Source organism: Phocoena phocoena, chromosome 6, assembly GCF_963924675.1.
Source record: "Phocoena phocoena chromosome 6, mPhoPho1.1, whole genome shotgun sequence".
Lineage (NCBI taxonomy): Eukaryota > Metazoa > Chordata > Mammalia > Artiodactyla > Phocoenidae > Phocoena > Phocoena phocoena.
Genome location: NC_089224.1, coordinates 11,034,951 through 11,058,113, shown reverse-complemented (window position 1 = coordinate 11,058,113; position 23,163 = coordinate 11,034,951). Strand labels below are relative to the sequence as shown.

At 40.7% G+C, this 23,163-nt stretch overlaps 1 protein-coding gene across 2 annotated transcripts in view; it reads left to right on the top strand.

The window, feature by feature from the left end:
• Positions 1-639: 639 nt before the first annotated feature.
• ELP3 (elongator acetyltransferase complex subunit 3) overlaps positions 640-23,163 on the top strand; it is a 109,453-nt gene continuing 86,929 nt past the window's right edge. The window contains exons 1-6 of one of the 2 annotated variants that reach the window (XM_065878640.1): positions 640-747; positions 6,453-6,552; positions 9,505-9,643; positions 19,129-19,199; positions 20,138-20,201; positions 21,901-21,969. In XM_065878640.1, coding sequence (XP_065734712.1) covers positions 729-747; positions 6,453-6,552; positions 9,505-9,643; positions 19,129-19,199; positions 20,138-20,201; positions 21,901-21,969 — 462 coding nt within the window. In that variant the 5' untranslated portion in view covers positions 640-728. Of the gene's footprint in view, positions 748-6,452; positions 6,553-9,504; positions 9,644-19,128; positions 19,200-20,137; positions 20,202-21,900; positions 21,970-23,163 lie in introns of those variants that run through there. The other variant, XM_065878641.1, reaches the window with a different exon arrangement.

Below are 23,163 nucleotides of genomic sequence, written 5' to 3'. Positions count from 1 at the left end.
CACAGATTCCTGTCTTTTTTAACGAGCGGCGTTCTTAATTTCTGGTCCATGAACAAAGGAGATCATGGATGGGTTTCAGGAAAACATGATTCCAAGTCCTGCCTGCAAACACTACAAAACTTTGTGCGTGTGTGCGTTTTTCTGGAGAGACCTCCAGAGCTTTCATGATGGTTATTGATAACGCGCCATTCATCTGAGACCAGGGGGATCCACTGGCGTCAGAGCCTGAACCTCAGATCGTTACTTGATTCCTGCATGGTCTCTTCCAGGCTCTGAATCCAGTTTCCCGCGATCCCCACTCACGTTCCCGCCCAGCCACCCTGGACGCAACGCACCCTGGGCTCCTCCACCTTTATTTAGAGACCACCCACATCCACCCTCTTATCTAGGTTTCCTGGCACAGCCTCTGTCCATAAGCTCTGTCCTGTCGCTGTGCTGCCCAGATCGCGGTTTCTAATGCCCAAGCTGCCCTTAGGGGACCCTACAACCCTTAGACTCCAGCCTGCTTCGCCCGGGCCGCAGCTTTGCCCCGCCTCCTGGAGCTCTGCGAGCAGCTGCAGGGAAGCTGGGCGGACCCTTGCGCGCGCTGTCTTCTGGGAACAGCTTTACGATATATTGATCGTCATTTTACGACAGGACAGGGTTGCTTTGTGGCTGTCAATTTTCCCAGAGGTCCGAGTGGGTAGCGCTACATTGTCTGGGGTGGCGGCTGCTACGACAGCGGAGAGATGAGGCAGAAGCGGAAAGGTGCGATAAGGGAGGGGGAGCGGGGCGGTGGTAGGGAAGGGGCGAACCCCGGGTCTCTCAGATGTTGAAGCCAGTTTTTCCCGCGGGAATCCGCTACCTCATCCAGTTTCCCCAGCCACTTGTCCGTCTGTGGCCTCCAGCCCCCTGCTTTCTCCTTTCACCTGTTGTGTTTTTTGAACTAATTTATCCTTACTCTTCCTTTTTGGCAGTCACTTGGTGTCTTTTGCATAAAGGACAAAAGCTCTAGTCCAAGGTATACCCTCCAAGAAGTTAACGTGGTCGGTGGATTTAACACGTTCTCGGACCCTTAATTTGCTAAGATTCGTTTTACGACACATTTCACGTGCTTTTTTATCTGAGATTGTTTTAAAGCTCAAAGTTAGAAAAAGAAAGAAAGAAAACCACTGAATTATTCTTGGATTCTGTGGGGGCAGTTAGGCAGCCATTCCCCGTTTGTATTACCTCCTGAGTTAGCGTGGAGCAATTCCACCTTTAGTTTTTCAGCCGAATGGAGTCGAATTTCAAGTATTTTCTCACAGGTGCTAGTGTTATCTCTGTAAGCTCAATTGAGTAGTCGGTCTAATAATAGTGATGGGTATGATAACTATGGCTGCCATCTGTTGAGCCTTTGCTAATAATTCTTAGGCTGATATCGCTGCCTTTTCACAAATGAAGCCGAGATTAAAAGAGTTCAGTAACTTTCCTAGCCCAGAACTGGTTTGTCAGCCTGTCTCTATGAACCCCAAAAACATAAAATTAAAAAAAAAAATCTGTTCCTTAATCACTGTGCCTCTTGGCATCAACTGCTTCAAGTGTCCAAGTTACCTTCAGTTGTTTTGTGGCATCAAATTCTACATGCCCCTAATTGATTAGTCATCTCCCTCTAACTTGCTCCTCCATCTCCAGCTTTAAACTTTTGACTTCATTTATCACCAAGTCCTGTTAGTTCTTATAGAAATTGCTTCTTGAAATAGTTTATTCCTCATCATTCTAGCCACTATCCCCCTAACCCACCTTCATTAAGAACTGATATTTGAATAATACTTTGGCTTTCATATATACATTACTTTTGTTGATTCTCACTGAATCTTGTGAAAGATATGTATGGATTATCCTAATTCTGCAGACAAGGAAATGGGAGCTCAGAAGCCATTCATCTTCCCATTATCACACAGCCAGTAGGGTTTGGAAGGTAGAGACTGAGTCTGTCATCCAAGTTTTTTACTGTAAATCTGTTTTGTTTTGTTTTTTAACAATGTTGCCTTTCAAGAGCCTTTTACTTAGTATCCAGAGGATGTGTATTCTTTTCATCTTCTGAATCATTTTTTGTATCCTCTTTTTCTTTAGTATATTTTGTATACAGTTGACCCTTGAACAATGGAGGGCGGTGGTCGGGGGCACTGACCCCTGCACAGTTGAAATTCTGAGTGTTGCTATCTCTGTCTGAAAAACAAAGGAATTGATAAATGACTCACCAAAGGGCAGGAAGCTGAAACAGTTTGGATAGAATCAGGACTCAGATCCTCAAACACAGACTTTTCCCCACACTTAGTTAATTTAAGGATCTGTAAAATAAAAATACAGGTATTGTATTTATTTGAAAAAATCTGCATATAAGTAGACTTGTGCAGTTCAAGCCAGTGTTCAAGGATAAATCTGTACTTATTTTCTTTCAACACTACTTTCATCTTTTTACTCCCAAACTTGAGAACATATAATTCTCCACTGTGTATTGCATCCTATCTAAATGCCTTTGCCTTGTAGCCAGTGTACCCTGTAATCTGTTCTTACTGAACCCTGTCAAAAAGCCTCTATTGTAGTTAGGCAGTACTCCTGCACATAAAGATGATAGGCAATTCCTATACCTAACATTGTTCCTTCTGGATTGCCCTCTGTTTTGCTTGTCCGGATCCTGCCCTTTAAAGATCACTGTGTGATTTCCTCCGCGAAGCCTTTTCTTACTAATTTACTTCTCTGGTTAATTCTTGATATACTCAAGGGCTATACAAGTGTTTAAAAAATCTTTATCTTCACGCATACCTCGTTTTATTGCACTTAGCTTTAGTGCACTTCACAGATACTGTGTTTTTTACAAATTGAAGATTTGTAGCAACCTGTTTGAGCAAGTCTATCAGCTCCATTTTTCCAACAGCATTTTTGCTCACTTCATGTCTCTCATTTTGGTAATTCCCGCAATATTTCAAACGTTTTCATTATTATGTTTATTATGGTGATCAGTGATCTTTGATGTTACTCTTGTAATTGTTTCGGGGCCCCACAAATTGCCACATAAGACGATGAACTTTAATTGATAAATGTTGTGTGTGTTCTGACTGCTCTACCTGTTGACCATTTCCCCATCTCTCTCCCTCCCCTCAGGCTTCCCTATTAAGACACAGTAATATTGAAGTGAGGCCAATTAGTAACCCTGCAGTGGCCTCTAAGGGTTCAAGTAAAAGGAACAGTCGTACATCTCTCACTTTAAATCAATAGCTAGAAATGATTAAGCTTAGTGAGGAAGGCATGTCGAAAACTGAGGTAGGCTGAATGTTAGGCCTCTTACACCAGTTAGCCAAGTTGTGAACACAAAGTTCTTGAAGGAAATTGAAGATTATACTGTATTGGACACATGAATGATAAGAAAGCAAAACAGCCTTATTGCTGATATGGAGAAGGTTTTAGTAACCTGCATAGAAGATCACCCAGCCACATTTCCTTAAGCCAAAGCCTAATCCAGAACAAGGCCCTAACTTTAATTCTTTGAAGGCTGAGAGAGTTGAGGAAGCTGCAGAAGAAAAGGTTGAAGCTAGCAGGGGTCAGTTCATGATGCTTAAGGAAAGAAGCCATCTGCATAGCATAAAAATGCAAGGCAAAGCCCCAGGTGCTGATGGAGAAGCTGCAGCAAGTTATCCAGAAGGTCTAGCTAAGATAATTAGTGAAGGTGACTGCACTAAACAACAGATTTTCAATGTAGACAAAACAGCCTTATATTGGAAGAAGATGCCATCTAGGACTTTCATAACTAGAGAGAAGTCAGTGCCTGGCTTCAAAGCCTCAGAGGACAGGCTGACTCTCTTGTTAGGGGCTGATGCAGCTGGTGACTTTTAAGTTGAAGCTAATGTTCATTTAACCATTCTGAATTATGCTGAATCTACTCTGCCTGTGCTCTCTAAATGGAACGAAGCCTGGATGGCAGCCCATCTGTTTCCAACATGGTTTACTGATTATTTTAACCCCACTGTTGAGAGCAGACTGCTTTCAAAATATTACTGCTCATTGTTAATGTACCTAGTCACCCAAGAGCTCTGATGGAGACGTACAAGATTAACGTTGTTTTCATGCCTGCTGACACAACATCCATTGTGCAGCCTGATCAAGGAGTCATTTCGACTCTCAAGTCTTATTATTTAAGAAATAACATTTTGTAAGGCTATAGCTGCCGTAGATAGCGATTCCTCTGATGGACCTGGGCAAAGTCAGTTGAAAACCTACTTGGAAAGGATTCACCATTCTAGATGCCATTAAGAACATTCATGATTCATGGGAAGAGGTCAAAATATCAACATTAATAGGAATTTGAAAGAAGTTGATTCCAGCCCTCATGGATGACTTTGAGGGGTTTAAGACTTGAGTGGAGGAAGTAGCTGCAGATGTGGTGGAAACAGAACTAGAATTGAAAGTGGAGCCTGAAGATGGGACTGAATTGCCACAATCTCACGATGAAACGAATGGATGAGGAGTTGCTTCTTACGGATGAGCAAAGAAAGTGGTTTTTTGGGATGGAATCTACTCCCGGTGAAGATGCTGCGAAGATTGTTGAAACTACAATAAAGAATGTAGACTATTAGGTTAAACCTAGTTAAACCAGCAGCAGTAGGGTTTGAGAGGATCGACTCCAGTTTTGAAAGTTCTGTGGGTACCCTGCTGTCGCCTGCTACAGAGAAATCATTCATGAAAGGAAGAGTCAACGGATGAGGCACACTTCACTGTGGTCGTATTTTAAGAAATCGCCACGGCCACCCAGCCTTCAGCAGCCACCACCCTGATCAGTTTGGTAGCTAACATCGAGGCAGGACTCTCCACCAGCAAAAAGATTATGATTTGCTGAAGGCTCAGATGATGATTAGCATTGTTTAGCAATAAGGTATTTTCAAATTAAGGTATTTTTTTTAAGGCATAATGCTCTTGCATACTTAACAGACTGCAGTACAGTGTAAACATAGCTTTTATATGCACTGGGAAACCAAAAACATTCGTGTGACTTGCTTTATTGCAGTATTTATTGTGATGGTCTGGAACCGAACCTGCAGTATCTCTGAGGTCTGCCTGTATTTTTATCACCCGAATCACCTTTTCTCCAAATTCTTATGCAGAACTTCAGCATATAAACAGATGAAAGCCCAGCGGCTTTGGTTGAAATGGAGAAAGAGAGCCTCCCTCTCCCTCCCTTCCTCCTTTACTTAATCACCACCAGCCCGACCTGTTACATGGCTCCTCAGGCACCTTTGTAGAACTCTGAAGGGCTGAGTTACATGGTTTAGAAAGCACTTAAGCCTTTGACTACAGATGGACTTCTTTTTCTCTCAGATTGTTTTGTATGTGTTAGCTTTACCTCATTAAATTAGATGTGGCTTGGTACAGTGGTTAAAAGCATGTAAGTTGCGGAGAAAAGACCTGGATTTGAGTCTTAACTATGCCCTTTACAATTATGTCTTAACTAGCCTTAACTTTTCACATCTGTGAAATGTGGTAACAATACCTACCTTCCAGTGTTGTGAGGTTTCAAATGAGATAAATGAAAGGGGTCCATGAGCGCCAGGGCTTTCTCTTCTGTGTTTCTCTCTGATGACATCATTATCTTTGCACACCAGCTTTCTCTGCAGGCAGGAGGCAGGCTTGCTAGTAGCTCCCAAGCTGAAGTCTCACAACTTTTTATCACTGGAGAGGGACTGGTGTCTTTTGCTTTGAGAAAAAGAGCTCAGATTTGCCCGACCTGGATAGGTGCCCATCCTTGAACCAGTCAACTTTAACTGGGGGGATGGGGTCATGTAAGAACATGTCAGCTTCTGCTGTTGCCTTTTAGAGGAGAAGGGCGGCCTCAGTTGCCAGGAGAATATTGCGATGGCGGACAGACTATTTTACAGATGTGTTAAGATCCCTAGGCACGCACAGACCCATGTCTTTGTATTTCAAAATAGTACTACATTGCTTTGTATTTCAAAATAGTATTAACATTACTTCTGCGGATACCTGGGTTTGAGTTTCAACTTCACCCCTTGGTAGCATTTTTATGGGACAGCCAAATATTCTTGTTCCGTCTACCTCACTGTGTTCTGAGAATCAGATGAAATAATGCATCTAAATGTAATTATCAATCTGGAGATAAAGGGAAGCTACTTTAACTATGGTCCTTTCCTGTGTGATTAGGTTCTTTTTCCTCATGTTTGTCTCTACTCTTTCCTGCATCTACCATTCTTGAGGTGTATATGCTTCTAAAGTGAACTCTTCCCATATATAGGTGAAGCCAGGTTGGTTTTAAAATTAAAGATATAAAATATATGATCAAATTGTGAACAGTAGTGTCTTGTGTACTTGAGCTATCATTTTGACATGATTGGAATGATTTTGGAAGACAAACTCCTAATAAATACAAAAACCTTTACTGAATAATATGATTTTTTTAGTGTCAAATATTATCTTTTCAGGAGATCTCAGCCCTGCTGAGCTGATGATGCTGACCATAGGAGATGTTATTAAACAACTAATTGAAGCCCACGAACAGGGGAAAGACATCGATCTAAATAAGTAAGTGGATCTATAAAAACGAAGGTAATCTTGTTCTTGGGTAGTAGATCTCTTATGAAATTATCAGACACTACTGGTTCTATCTCATGTTTCACGTTTTAGTTGAGAATTTAGCTTTCTTCCCTGCCCTATAGATTATTTATGGCAAAATTGCCTTATAGCCTTATAATACTAATAGTCTCTAACATTCCTTGGGCGCTTACGGTATTCCGGTCGCTGTTAGTAGTACGTTATATGTGTTAGCTCAGCTGATCCTCTCAAACACTATCTGAGGTAGGTATTTACCTCATTTGACAGATGGGTCCTCTTAGAGAAAGGTTAAATAATTTGTTCGGGAGTAAATAACTGGTGATTGGCAGAGCTGGGATTTAGAATCAGGTCATCCATCTCCAGAGCCCAGGTGCTGTCCTTCTGTGCCATCTCATTTCACATCCTTCCTCTCTTCCCGGTCGTCTCAGAGAGGTGTTAGCTCTCTTCCAGGGAAGCCCTCTCTTTGGGGCCTTTGATCAAATCCAACCTTTCCCTACTTCAGAACCTCCTGGACACGTTCATCCACTTCCTCTCCACAACCATGTTCAGCTTTGACTTGGCTACATCCTCAAATAAGAGTGGTTTTTCCTCTCTGCATCTGCTTATTTACTATATATTTGTAATACAGATCTGCTGTGGTGAAAGGGTTCTCCCCCCATCCCCAGGTCATCAATGGTCTAGTCATTACTCACATGACCTTATTTTGGACCCTGTCTTCTGTTACTTGAGATACTACGATGTTATACCCCTTCCTTGGAACATTGTGCTTGATAAACATTTGCTAAGGAATAAATTAATAACTATTCTTTTATACCATGAAGACATTATATTTTATTGGTTTTTCTACCGTGTGTTTAGCAGTGGGGTTTTTTTCCTCATCTTTGTTGGCTATACCCCTAATTATACAAATCTTTTGTTTCTCATGAACATTTCTACTTCTTGTATATTTTTGTCATTCTCTTTAATTTAGCACATCTAAAGCTAAAGCTAGCATCTTCTTTAAAACCAGCCCCTACTCAAGATGTCCTCTTTGCCTAATTGTTTTAACCTTCACCCAGGTTTGAAACTCTAGTGTCATCTTTGAATCTTTTCCCTTAGGTCCACTTAGAGTCAAAATTTTGCCTACTGTTTCTTCATTATAACTTTTTTTTTTTTTTTTTTTTTGCGGTACGCGGGCCTCTCACTGTTGTGGCCTCTCCCGTTGCGAAGTACAGGCTCCGGACGCGCCGGCTCAACGGCCATGGCTCACGGGCCCAACCGCTCCGCGGCATGTGGGATCTTCCCGCACCGGGGCACGAACCCGCGTCCCCTGCATCGGCAGGCGGACTCTCAACCACTGCGCCACCAGGGAAGCCCCATTATAACTTTTTAATGTTCACCACCAACTTCCTCTTCCATTCCTTTTTAAACTTAAGTCTAGACTCCTGCAGTAGTTTATGCTTTCAGTTCTTTTTACTGTCTTGCTGGATTAATTTTCCTTCGTCATGTCCCTGTGCGGGAACTTTCAGCACATTCCCAGTGCTTGTGGAATTAAACGCAGATTCCTCGGCCCATTATGTAAGGCCTCTCGGTGTGGCTTCAACTTACTTTTCCAACTTTTTAAACTTCTGTATCTTCATATTGGAAACCTTCTGCTTTCTGTTAAGTTGGTCTACTCATATTTCTTAAAATCTGTACTATCCTGTTTTTGCATCTTCACATAAGCCAGCCTGTCTGCTCTCGGTGTCATCTCTGTGTCTTTATTGCCTGTCTGAAGCCTGTCTTTTTAATGTGCCCGTTTTCTTTGAATATCTCCCCAGCACACACTGAGTTCCTCTCTTGAGCTCTGGAATCATTCATTGTTGTGTGTGTGTTTTATTATTGATACATATGTTTTTATTACTTGTAGATTTATTTTTGTGCATGCCTGTCTGCAAACATGCGAACATAGAGCACGAAACAGCTATGCCTTACAACCTCCTGACGTACCAAGTACTTAGGTAGTCTCTTGTACCTATCAGGTACTCAGTAACCATTTGTTGAAATGATTTGAACACCCCATAATATTTCTAGATGGATTAAAGTGAGAAGATAAAGTGACTATTAGGATTTGGTTAGCAGCCACGAAGAAAAGAAAAATTGCTAAATTATAGAGGAAAGCGAGGAATTATTAGTTGGAATAAAGGTTACTTCTGGGGGTTAGGGATAGGGTTATGGTCAGGAAGGGGCAAACGGGTCTTCTGAAGTGCTGATCATATTCTCGGAATGTGGTTACAAGAGTGATTGTTTTATAATTGTTAGAGTATATTTATATGTTTTATTGTTCTGTTCTTTATGTAATATTTTGAATTAGAAAAAGTTTTAAAACTTTTAAAGCTTTAAAAATATATCTACTTTATTTCCTATTTGGTTCTGCATAGCTTTGCTTTAAATTGTTTTGTTTTGTTTTGTTTTGTTGGCCTGAGGCAGTGCTTTGCAACCAGGCATGACCATCCCCACCCCCAAGTCATTTGGCAATGTCTGGAGACATTTTTGGTTGTTACAACGGGAAGAAGAGGTGCCAGTGGGTAGAGGCCAAGGATGCTGCTAAACCTCCTACAATGTACTGAACAATCCCCCACAACAGAATTAATCTGATCCCAAATGTAGTAGTGTGGAAGCTGAGAAAAGGGTAGAATCCTTCGAAGCTGGAGCACTACTTTGAACGAGACCTACGTTGTATCACTGTCCTGGGCCCCCGCCCTGTAGTCATCTGGTTTTCTTTCTGGTACTCTGGAGAAAAGGAAGTCATGAATTTTGTTCTAGTTCCCTGATAATTACAAATGTTAAAACCACTGTTGTCATCTGGTGAAAGGAGTTGATGATGTTATTTATAGGTTATCCTTTTGTTAGCTTGTCCTTGAAATACTGTGATCTTGATAATGCTAGATGCTTTACTTTCAGGGTGAAAACCAGGACAGCTGCCAAATATGGCCTTTCAGCACAGCCCCGCCTGGTGGATATCATTGCTGCAGTCCCACCTCAGTATCGAAAGGTCTTGGTCCCCAAGTTAAAGGCAAAACCCATCAGAACTGCCAGTGGGGTGAGTGATTCAGTTCATCAAAGATTGATTGTGTATCTGTTCCACCACAGATCCCTGCCTCCATGTAACACCCAGGTAATGAGGTGGAAGTGGGGGATTTGGACTAATAAAATCCATATGCTATGGTGTGTGCTGGAGTGGAGACACGTGCAGAATGCTAGGAGGGCACAGAGGGGAAAAGGTCACTGTTCTTAGAGGAGTAGATAATGTTTTGGGTTTTGGTGTCTAAGTATAGCTAGATGCTTGGTGACTCTCATAAGATGACCAATATTGTTGGCCATCTTAAGCTTGTGGCTTATAAGATTGATACTTATAAAAGGTATTTGGAAAAGTTAAATTGATAGTGCAAAGTCGTTTTGTTAATATATATGGTAATTGTGAGACAGTTGACACCATAGGGAGTGATATGGGAGTCCAGAGGACAGAGATGTCCCTGCAGTAAAAGGGACTAGGGAAAGCCCAAGAGGAAGCGTGGAGCTTGACTAACATATAAATGGCACCCATACAAGCAGAGAAGAGCAGGTTCAAAGAGTAATGGGAGCAAGGACCCAGGAACTAGGGCACAGAGGTAGAGATGATGTAAGAGGTGTGTGTGCAGGGAACCACGAGTGTACCAGACTCACTGGGGCTGACAATTCATTTTGGAAAGCAGCAGGACATTGGGGTGAAGAGTTAGCGTGAGATCCACTTGTAAAAGATCTTAAATGTCCTGCAAAATAGCCAGATAATAGGAAACTGAAAGATTTTTGAGAAGGGGAGTGATGGGAACCAGATAGATTTTCAGAAAATTAATTTGCATACAAGTTGTAGGGTAGCTTGGAGCCAAAAGGACCAGTTGGGATACTCTTGATTTGACCTAGGTGTGAAGTGTTAAGAGCCTGAATCAAGGTAGGGCCTCCACGATAAAAAGGATGAGTGTGAAAGACATGAGGGAAGAATTGATAGTATTTAGCCCCTCGTAAAACATGGTACCCAAGCGAATGCTGTGTTCCTGGTGTGATCTAAGAAGCTCAGTCTGTTGTTTGGATGGGGATATTGTACTTCTAGTAAATGCAGCTTATAATGACTTGCTGGGTAGCCATATCTCCTGGATCATATATTTGTGACTAATTAAACCCCAGACCTTTCACACACAGTGTACCACCTATCCTAGTCTCTTCTCCTTTGAACTTAAGTGTTTGGGGTTTGTTTGTTTGTACCTAGTATAAAAGACTCTTTCAGAAAAATGAAGAGGTCCAAATCCCTCACCTCCCATTCTCCCCCGACTGTTCCCCCAGGGCAACCACTTTTAGGTCTTAGCTGATTTCTTGGCATTTACTTCCATATCCCTAAATAACGTGCTTTATGGGTAAGTCTTGGATTTTCAGTTTTCAGCATTGTGTGTGGGCTTGCCACCGTGGAGACAAAGGTTTAGCAATGTTTCAACCTGACAAATGCACTTGGCTTTCATAATTCCATTCTCTCTGTCTTCCTCCTACCTCGGATCATTTCTTTCTTTGACAGCTACTCTTGTTCTGCTTCCATCTAAAAATTGATTTTTCTGTGGTCCTGGGCCAACTGCTTTTAGTGCCATGCATGCTTTCTTTGGTGATCTCATCCATTGATGTTTTTAAGTTTTGCCATATGCTGACTCGTAGCTCCGACTTCTCCCCAAGCTTCATATCCATGTCAAATTGCCTGTTAGACATTTCTCCTTTGATTGCCTGTAAGTATACCCTTAAGTATAGCATAACCAAAACCTCAGACTTGCTCACCCATCTTCCTTGTCCGCCTTAGCTAATGGTGCCCCCGTCCACTCAGTTTCTAAAAGATGCGAAATGCATTGTCCGTTCCTACCACCACTGGGAGGAATGTTTTGGCCTTTATTATTTCTTGTTTAGATTGTTTTACTCATTTCCTAATGGGCCTACTTTGTCTTACCTGCACCAAATCCATTTTCTGCAGTATCACCAGAGTGACTATTAAAAATATCAAAGGAACACAGCTGATTGTCATTCCCTAGCTGCTATGCATCCTAACCTCTGTGCTTTTTAAAACATTTATTTTACTGAAGTATAGTTGATTTACGGTGTTGTGTTAATTTCTGCTGTATGGCAAATGTATGATTAAGTTATACACATATATACATTTTTCATATTCTTTTCCATTATGGTTTATCACAGGATATTGAATATAGTTCCCTGTGCTATACAGTAAGACCTTGCTGTTTATCCATTCTATATATAATTGCATCTACTAATCCCAAAATCCCAATCCATCCTTCCCCCACCATGTCTCCCTCTTGGCAACCACAAGTCTGTTCTCTGTGTCTGTGAGTCTGCTTCTGTTTTGTAGATAAGTTCATTTGCGTCATATTTTAGATTTCACATATATGCAATATCATATATTTATCTGTCTCTTTCTGACTGACTTAGTGTTATAGTCTCCAGGTCCATCCATGTTGCTGCAAATGGCATTTCATTATTTATTATGGCTAATATTCTGCTGTTTATATGTACCACATCTTCTTTATCCATTCATCTGTTGATGGACATTTAGGTCGTTTCCATGTCTTGGCTATTGTAAATAGTGCTGCAATGAACATTGGAGTGCATGTATCTCTTTGAATTATAGTTTTCTCCAGATATATGCCCACTAACCTCCATGCTTTTACTTCTGCTGTTACTGTAGTACTTTATATTTTTTTATAGAGCAGCTTTAGGCTTACAGAAAAATTGAGCAGAAAGCACAGAGAGTTCCCATATACTTCCTCTCCCCCTTCCCCCGGTTGCCCTATTATTAATACCTTGCATTGGTTTGACACATTTGTTATAATTGATGAACCAATATTGCTATCTTCTTATTAACCAAAGCGGGTAGTTTACATTGGGGTCACTCACGGTGTTGTACAGTCTGTCGGTTTTACCAAATGCATAATTTCACGTATCCATCGTTACAGTATCATATGGAATAGTTTCACTGTCCTAAAACTCCCCTCATCATTTCCTCTGTTTCATACCTCTCACAACTACTGATCTATTTACTGTTTCTGTTGTTTTGCCTTTCCTAGAATGGTATATAGTTGGAATCAGTATGTTTTGTAGCCTTTTCATATTGGCTTCTGTTACTTTGCAGTGGGCATTTAAGGTTATGCCATGTCCTATTAGTGGCTTGATAGCTCATTTCTTTTTAGCACTGAATAATATTCCATTGTCTGAGTGTGCCACAATTTGTTTATCCACACACCTATTGAAGGACATCTTGGTTGCTTCCAATTTTTGGCAATTATAATGGACAAAGCTGCGATAAACATTTGTTTGAAGGTTTTTGCATACACAAAAGTTTTCAAACTCATTTGGGTAAATAAATACCTAGGAGCATGATTGCTGGATCATATGGTCAGACTACGTTTAGCTTTGTTAGAAATTGCCAAACTGTCTTCCAAAGTGGCTGCACTGTTTTGCGTTCCATCAACAGTAAATGAGAGTTCCTATTGCTCCACAAGCTCATCAGCATTTGGTGTTGTCAGTGCTCTGGATTTTGCCCATTCTGTTAGGTATGTAGTGATATCTCATTGCTTTAATTTGCAATTCCTGAATGACATACGATGTTGAGTATCTTCTCATATACTTATTTTGCTTTCAGTGCATCCTCTTTGGTGAAGTGTCTCTTCAGATCTTTTGCCCTATTCCTAATTGGGTTGTTTGGGTTTTTTATTGTGAAGTTTTAAGGATTTTTTTTTAATAGTTAAGATATGTGTCTTTTATCAGACATGTGTTTTGTAAATATTTTCTCCCAGTCTGTGGCATACCTTTTTAGTATACTTAAGTCTATGATCCATTTTGAGTCTGTTTGTATTTGAGTTTTTGTTTGTTTTGTTGGGTTTTTTGCTTTGAAAATCATGATTTTTATTATTCAGAGTAGTATCATTACTCATTGCAACAGTAGTGACCATATGTTGCCCACCTGTTACATACCAGCCACTGCACTGGTGTGTTTTCTAATTTAATCCTCAAAACTGTTTTGAGGGTAGGTAGTATTGTCTTCATTTTACAAAACAGGAAAATACACAGTAAGAGGTAGATAAAAGATTCAAAGTTTCATCTCTCTGGCTGACTCCAAAATCATAGCTTTTTCTACCTTATCAGTAATCTTTAAGCTGTATTCGACAAAACGACAGGATCCGTATAAGTGTTTTAGGAGCTACTGTGGGGAATAATAGGAAAGCCGTGGGAGCAGGCCCCATCTCTACTTCACCCAGGGCTGTTGCTTTTCTCTCTTCTGTAAGTTGATGTTCTAAGTAAAACATTACTTGAAGGGAGAGTTCAGCCACTTCAAAAATGCTTGAAAACTCCTGCACATTGCTTCCCTGGTCCCCACGTCCCTCTGCCTTCTTAGCTCAGTTAACTCTTACTCAGCATGGCTGTCAACCCCTTAGGAAGGCTTCCCTGACGCCCCTGGTCAGGGCTAATTAATCCCCTTCTTTGGGCATCCCTAGTATTTTCTTTTACCACATGCTTCTTACCATGTGGTTTTGAAATAGCCTATTTCTCTGTGTCCTCCTCCCCTGCTAGCTTGTATGATTTCAGGGGACAGAGGCAGTGCATTAATATTTTTGTAGTCTTAGGGCCCACCTGCTCTGTGTAGCTCAGAACCTGGCCTATATTGTAGGCCCTCAATAAAAGATTGGGAAATTAGATTGACCTCATCAGTGGTATACGTATACCACTTGTGTCTCATTTTAAATACAAACATTTGTTTGAAAATCTAAGTTTTTAATTCAGATTTGCATTTTTTTTTTTTTTTTTTTTTTTTTTTTTGTGGTACACGGGCCTCTCACTGTTGTGGCCGCTCCCGTTGTGGAGCACAGGCTCCGGACGCGCAGGCTCAGCGGCCATGGCTCACAGGTCCAGCTGCTCCGTGGCATGTGGGATCTTCCCGGACCAGGGCACGAACCCGTGTCCCCTGCATCAGCAGGCGGACTCTCAACCACTTTGCCACCAGGGAAGCCCTTGATTTGCAAAATTATTTATTTAGGAGTTTCTGTAGATCACTAATGATTTAAGTTCAATTTTAATCATTTTTATTATTAAAAAATAATCACAGACTTACAGAAAAGTTGAAAATCCACTACAAAGAACACTTTATCCCTGAGCCATTTGAGAGTAAGGTGCAAAGCCAATGCCTTTGAATACTTTAGTGTGTACTTCCTACAAACAAGACCATTTTCTTACATCAGCACAATACAGCCATCAAAATCAGAAATTTAACACTGATACATTATCATCATCTAGTCCTCAGACCTCATTCAAGTTTCTAATGGTGTGTCAGTAATGACCTACAGGACCCAGTTCAGAATCACGTGCTGTGTTTAGTTGTCATGGCTTTTCAGTCTGGACACTTCCCTCTGTCTTTCCTTTACTTCATTACCTTAACACTTCTGAAGATTTCAGGCAAGTTGTTTTGTAGCATCTCCCTCAATTTGGTTTAATCAGATGTGTCCTCATAATTAGATTTGGGTTTGCATGTCTGGCAGGAACATCACAGAAGTGATACTGTGTTCTTATATCCTGTCAGGTGGTGCATAGTTTGTTGTCCTGTCACTGATGTTGTCTTTGATCAAGGTGATGTCTGCTAGGCGTCCCCTTTGTAAAGTTATTCTTTTCCACTTTGTAATTAAGAAGTTTTGTGTGGTGAAGTACTTTTTTTAAAAATTTTATTTATTTATTTATTTGGGGCTGTGTTGGGTCTTCGTTTCTGTGCGAGGGCTTTCTCCAGTTGCGGCGAGCAGGGGCCACTCTTCATCGCGGTGCACGGGCCTCTCACTGTCGTGGCCTCTCGTTGCGGAGCACAAGCTCCAGATGTGCAGGCTCAGCAGTTGTGGCTCACGGGCCCAGTTGCTCCGCGGCATGTGGGACCCTCCCAGACCAGGGCTCGAACCCATGTCCCCTGCATCGGCAGGCAGGCTCTCAACCACTGCGCCACCAGGGAAGCCTGGTGAAGTACTTTGAAACTATGCAAATATCCTGTTCCTTATCAGACTTCCAGTCTCCTCATTCATTTATGTGACTGGATTAAATGGTTTCCTGTTTGGTGGGTTATAATCTGTTCTATCATTTTTTATTTTGATGTACAAATTTTCCCAGTTTTGACCAGTAGGAGCCCTTTCAAGCTGGTTTCTGTTTCTTTTTTAAATGTCCCCATCATTCTTTGGGCAGTTTCTAGCTTTCAGTCATAATAAAATGTTCCAGGCTCATCTTGTACTTTCTTTACCCCAGCCCTGGAATCAGCTGTTACTCCAAGGAGCCCTGGTTTCTTTTAGTGGAGAAGAATATTTAGAAACAAAGATCTGAGTGCTAGATGTGCTCAATGCCGTTAGGGTGTTGCTGCTCCCAGACCCTCTCCGTGGACCAAACTAGGAAATATATATGTGCACACACATATACATAAAACATTTGCATCTATATTTGTGTGTGTGTGTGTGTGTATGTGTGTGTACTGTGAGTCCACAACAGTACCTTTAATTTCATCCAACCCACAGAGTTCATTCTAGTTCTCTCCCTTTGCATATTTTAACTTTCTTCTCTGAGGTACCGCCTCACACCGGTCAGAATGGCCATGATTAAAAAGTCATTACAAATAACAGATGCTGGAGAGGGGGTGGAGAAAAAGGAGCCCTCCTACATTGTTGGTGGGAATGTAAATTGTGCAGCTGCTATGGCAAACAGTATGGAGGTTCCTCAGAAAACTAAAAATAGAGTTGCCATATGATCCAGCAATCCCACTCCTGAGTATGTATCTGGATAAAACTATTGATATAATTCAAAAAGATACATGCACCCCTGTGTTCATAGCAGCCAAGACACGGACACAACCTAAATGTCCATTGACAGATGAATGGATAAAGAAGATGTAGTACATATATAGAATGGAATACTACTCAGCCATAAAAAAGCCATAAAAAAGAATACTACTCAGCCATTTACAGCAACATGGTAAGTAAAGTAAGTCAGAAAAAGAAACACAAATACCATATGATATCACTTATATGTGGAATCTAAAATATACAAATGAACATATCTACAAAACAGAAACAGACTCACAGACATAGAGAACAGACTTGTGGTTGCCATGGGGGAGCGGGGTTGGGGAGGAATGGATTGGGAGTTTGGGGCTAGCAGATGTAAACTCTTTTATATAGGATGGATAAACAACAAGGTCCTACTGTATAGCACAGGGAACTATATTCAATATCCTGTGATAAACCATATGGAAGAGAATATGAAAAAGAATGTATATATGTGTATAACTGAATCAGTTTTTTGTAGACAGAAATTAACAACATCGTAAATCAACTATACTTCAATAAAATAAATTAAAAAATCATAACTTTCTTCTCTGACAGTAAGAAATCTGGCTTGCATTCATCTTAGTGTATACCCTTATTTGACCAGCTGCCCCCATATGTAACTGATTATCTAACTCTGCCATCACGTCCTTCTCAAGCAGATGCTCTTCCTACCCCACTGGGCTCTGACAGACCCCTCTGAGAATATCTTGCACACACTCTGAAGTCTAGCTCCAGTTTAATAGTCTCTATTCTAAATATTGAGATCTATTGGGAAGAGTTTGGGATACAAAGGTTAGGTTTAGATACAATTTTACAGAATTGCGTAAGTAATTGTTCTCTTGTAGGCTATTTTATTAAAACAAATCAGAAAGAGCAAGAGAGAGTAAGAATCACCGTGACTTTAAAAATTATTAATTCCTTATTTTGCACTTAATTTATTGTAAAATATAATACAAACTAGTGGATACAATGCATATGTACATTTTGAAAATTAATAATATTGAAAAGAGATCACCCTGGTACCCACAGCTCAGTTTAAGAAATACAGCGTTACCAGTACTTTTGAAACCTGCTTGTGTGCCACCCTCTGATTGCATTCCTCTCCCGCTTTCTGAGCGATAACAACTCTCCAGAATTTTGTATGATTTTTTTTTTTTTTTTTTACATTTTACCAGGCTTATTTTGTTATGCACATATACATAGGCACTACATACAGTATGTTAAAGAGCATGTTAAGAAATATCAGGAGGACACGGGGGCGGGGGAAGGGTAAGCTGGGACGAAGCGAGAGAGTGGCATGGACATATATACAGTACCAAACGTAAAATAGACAGCCAGTGGGAAGCAGCCACACAGCATAGGGAGATCAGCTCAGTGCTCTGCGACCACCCAGCGGGGCGGGACAGGGAGGGTGGGAGAGAGACGCAAGAGGGAGGAGACATGGGGACACATGCACATGCACAGCTGACCCACCTTGCCATACAGCAGAAGCCAACACACCATTGCAAAGCAACCACACCCCAACAAAGATGTTAAAAAAAAAAAAAAAAGAAATACCAGGAGGTTTATGTATCTTTTTCATTTACCCTGTGTTTTATGGCCTTGTTTATCACCTCCTTGTACCAGCTCACCAAACTTCCCTGGAGGAGCAGCAGACCAAATTCCTTAGCACCCAGTGGCTCTGAGCAAATATAGAACATAGTAGCAAGATGCAAAAGTAATGAGACAGACCGAAGGCACATGTCAGGGGGACAACTTGTGAGTGGGGAAAGGGTTTTTCCGTTTGTTTGTTTTGCTTTTTACGGGATAGGGAAACACCAACTTTGGACAGTGGGAGAGAAAAAAGCTGCAGTTGGTCTTTTTAACACACACAGAACAAGTTAATATTGTGCTAAAAATATGTTTATGTATTAGGTTCGTTGAATAATGTGAAGGGTGGGCACCCAGAAGGAAGACATGGAACCTAATGTGCTCAAATATCCTCTCTTGTTTGAAAAGTTGTCTGGAGAGCAGTGCAAAGCCTCTTCTTCCTCTCGGGCCTGGCGAGTCTGCCGCCATGCTGTCCTCAGCAGCACCTGGGGTGGTGACTAATTGCCCCCATAAATCACCGAGCACCACTGTGCTGCTCCGTTTATTTTTCTGACAGTAATTTAGTGCTTGCTCTTTCCCACACTTGTCATTCCATGTTTTTCCTCACGTTAGAAGCCTTACTACGTGAGAGAAGTCAATACAATTTTCCGTTTGTATAAATGAAAGGCCACAGTTTTTAACGCTTTTATAATAATATTCCTTGAGCCGGAAGAAGATATATTTTCCACATTTTACTTACACTTCAACAATTATGTATTACATGCCTATAGGGCTCATGTTCAATGGCAAAGTGAAGTGGACTGATGGTCTCAGATGTTTCCTTGTAAGATAGGGTGTCAAGAACTGGCTTATATATTATCCGTCCTCCAGACTGACGTCACACTTCATAATAGCTCGGTATGATGATTGCTGTCAAAATTGCACTGAGCCTGGCCGTGCCGCGCAGGGACCTCGTCGGGAAGGACGCGCGGGCTCGTGCAGGGAGAGCGGAGCCCCAGCGGGTGGCACCCGTGCCACCTGTATGAATTATTTCATAATTGCTTTTTTATTAATCTTCCTTTTATAGATTGCTGTTGTGGCTGTCATGTGCAAACCCCACAGATGTCCACACATCAGTTTTACAGGAAACATATGTGTGTGAGTATGATTGTGATAAGTTGTGTATGTGTGTGTATTTTAATTGAACCAGTAAGTCCCCTAGAGCCTTGATCAATACATGCTGGTAATATTTAAAACTTTTTTTTGTTTGTATTTGTTTTTTGGCCACGGCTTTTGGGACCTCAGTTTCCCGACCAGGGATTGAGCCCGGGCCACAGCAGTGAAAGCCCGGCATCACTAACCACTAGGCCACCAGGGAACTCCCTGGTAACATTTAAAACTTTGACTTAATAGATTCATAAGTTAGTTCTTTGAAACAAGCACCTACTAGTAGGATGTCTCAATGCTTTAAAAATGAAGCATATAAAGATTTTAATTTGTTGCAATACACAGTAAAAAAAATTCATAGGTTACAGAACTCAAAACAGTAGATATTCTGTTAACTTGATAAACGATACATGGAAATATGAGCTGCCTAAATTCCAAATGTCAGAAGTTTATAATGAATTTGGATCAGAAAAGTATCAAAGTAAAAACTTATCTTTACTAATAATCTTTAAACTTACTAAATTTAGATAATTAGAAAAATTAGCAGAAGAATACTCATGACTCTAGACAGGAAGGTTATTAATCAGGAGAAAGATTTTCTTAAGTGTAGTTACCAAGAGAGCACTGTGAGTATCAATCCAAACTTAGGAAAACTTAGGCCTGGTTATTTGCCCCTAAAAGCTTAAACTTCTAACATAATAGTGACTGCAATACTCTGAAAATGACTGTAATAATGTTCCTTTATATGTTTATCTTTTTACTTGTTAGTAGAAAATGTATATATTTGCAGATACTACAAAGGTACAATCTTCTGTTAGGATTCGAAAATGAAGCTGGTTCAGTCAGGATTTTACGGAGCCTGTAGATACTTGAGCTAGACTGTTGAAGTAAGTTCTGTATCTGACATCTTCATTTTATTGTATTGGCAGATACTGCCCTGGTGGACCTGATTCAGACTTTGAATATTCGACCCAGTCTTATACTGGATATGAGGTAAAGTAATGTGAGGCTGTCCTGAGGAGTGTTACAGCATACTTTATTAAGAGTATGCTTTTATAAGTACCAGCTTTCTTAAAAAATTTTTTTTTTCCTGATTACATAAGTTATTCATCCACCAAACATTTGCTGAGTGTCTGTCGTTCTAGTCACTGGCGAAATAGTTATGTAAGCACTTATTATTAATATGTTAACATTGTTTTAAGTGCTTTACAACTTTAAACCTGACAGCAGGATTTTGAAGGTAGACACTATTATTATCCCAGTTTTTTAGATAAGGAAACCAGGGCCTAGAAGTCTTACATGACTGGCCTGGAGACACGCCCCTAATATGTAACAGGGCCGGGCTTTGAATTCTGTGCTCCTCACCAGTACATTGTCCTGCCTCTGCAGCTGTGAAAAAACAGATCAGGTCTTGAGAAATTCACTTTCTAATAAATGGGGGTAGATAGTAAAGAAACAAACAAGAAAAAACAATCAGGTACTAGTAAATGCAAAGCAGGGAAGTAAAGTCAAGTAAGATGTCGTAGCAGGGTGGATACTTCAGCCTTGGGGGCTAGGAAGGAATGGTCTGAGGAGGTGACATTTAAACTGAGCCCTGAATGACAAGAAAGAGCCTTTCAAGAATACCAAGAAAGAGCATTCCTAGCAGAGAGAATAGCTGGAACATGGAGCCAGGCTCAGAATGACAGTGGGGGCATCTGGAGCAGAGCAGGTGAGGGGAGAATGAGATTCGGGAGACGGGTGATGCAGGGGATTGTAAGCCAGGGCAAGGAGTTTGTTATAGGTGTTGTGAAAAGCCATCCAGATTTAAAGCAGGGGGATGATATAATCCAGTTCCGGTTTTTAAAAGATCATTTGATGGTTCTGTGAGGGCAGGATTAGAGCGGGTACAAGAGTGAAAGCAGGAGGCCAGCGAGCAGGCTTTCGAAGCCGTCGGCCTCATCCAAAGAGGCCAGCAGCCAGGAAACCATGTGACTTTTTTTCTTATACATGTTTTTTCATTTCTTACCTGTTTTTCATAGTTCAAATTTTTAAAAATACTAAAAGAATTTTTCAGTGAAGACTCCCTCTCATCACTCTCCCCTGGCCACCACCCCTTTCTGCTTCAGCCCCCGAAGACAAATCAGTATCATCCCCTTCCTATACATCCTTCAGAGATAGTATGTAGATATAAAAGCAATACATACTCTTTATCCTAACTTTTTACACAGGAGGTAGTCTATCAAAACCTTGCACCTTACCTTTCTCATTTAACGATGTATCTTAGGGAACGTTTTATATCTGTATATTGTTTCATGGCCGTAGACTATTCCATTGTATGATAGCATGATGGCTTTTTGTTAAGCCATTACAAACTGTTGTTGTATTGATATTTAATGATCTGGTTTAAAGGTTATTTTATCAAGTAACTCTTTTGAATGTGTATACACAGCTATGTCTGTGAGCAGTATAACAATTTGGTGACCCTGGGGATTCCATAAGGGTTTACACAAAGATATAACTATGGTCCAAGGAGCTGCCTGCTGTTGAGTGGAGACCAGCTGAATGCTATTCAGGACATTGTTTTGAACCCTGACAAGACTGAGAGAGGAAGAAAGGAGCCCAAGGGAACTTTATTTTTAATACGCTTTTGAAACTACTTTTTATTCTTAATTCAGCGTGGGCATAACAGGATACTTTTCTTTTTTCTTAGCCAACCTCCATGCGAGCTATCCGTGCTAGGTATGACCCTTATCTACAGACAAGACACCGAATAGAACAGGTAAGGTTTTAAAAAGCATTGTTACATTAGATCTTTATACTTAGAAGGTATTATTGCTTGATTTGAGTTGAACCAGAAATAAGAACTGAAAGAATATTTCTCCCCTTTGTAAGTTTTTAATATCCATCTGAGGGAGGGGGACTATTATGCAATACCTAGCAAGGTCAAAAACACTACTTGCTTTAAAGACCGTCTTATTTTCTGTAAGGATTTTATAGTCTCTAAAGTTCTTTCAATTTGTAGAAAGTTATTTATGGTATGAAATTTACAGAATATGGATATGTCTTAGACAATAGGTGGGTGGATTGAATTTTAGCTTCCATAAGCCAAGTGAGAAGTATTGTGACTAGTTTGCTGGGGTGTGAATGGGGAATTGACTGTACAGGGGGATGAGGGACTCTTGGGAGCCATGGAGTTGTTCTGTATACTGGTGGTGGTGGTGGCAGTGGTTACACAACTCTAAACATTTGTCAAAACTCATTTAATTGTACAGTTAAAGTTAGTGGATTTTATTGTATATAAATTATACCCCGGGAGTTCCCTGGTGGCCTAGTGGTTAGGATTCCGGGCTTTCACTGCCGTGGCCTGGGTTCAGTCCCTAGGCCACGATCCCTAGATCCTGCAAACTGCATGGCAAAGCCACCAAAAAAAAAAAATTATACCTCAATATAACTGATTAAAAACAAGTACTGTGTAGATGGCCTTGCTCTGTTCAAGAACTCTGAACATTAATACAGATTTTCTTTTTCACAATTTTATTTTAAACTTGTCCAATTTCAAACAATGCAAGAACTGTCCATAGTTTTTATAGTTACATCTAGTAAGACAACTAGAAAATCTCAAATGGAAAGTAGCACATACCATAGTCAGTAAGTCGCTTCTGTGCTTAACTGTTATTACGAGTGGATACCAGCCACTTCTAATTTTCACATCATTGTCACCCAAGCATATATGGATCAGGATTGTCAGCTGTAGGAGAGGACCCCACCTGCAGGGAGCCAACATAGTTCCTAAACTGACCATTGCTTCAATTGCTTCAATTTCTTTTTTAGCCATAATTTTTTTTTTTTTGGAACCCATGCCCCTTGCGGTGGAAGCACAGAGCCCTAACCACTGGCTGGACCACCAGGGAATTCCCCATGATATTTAACTCCTTTGAAGTGTTTCAGTAGAGTTCGAAATGTTTATATTTTC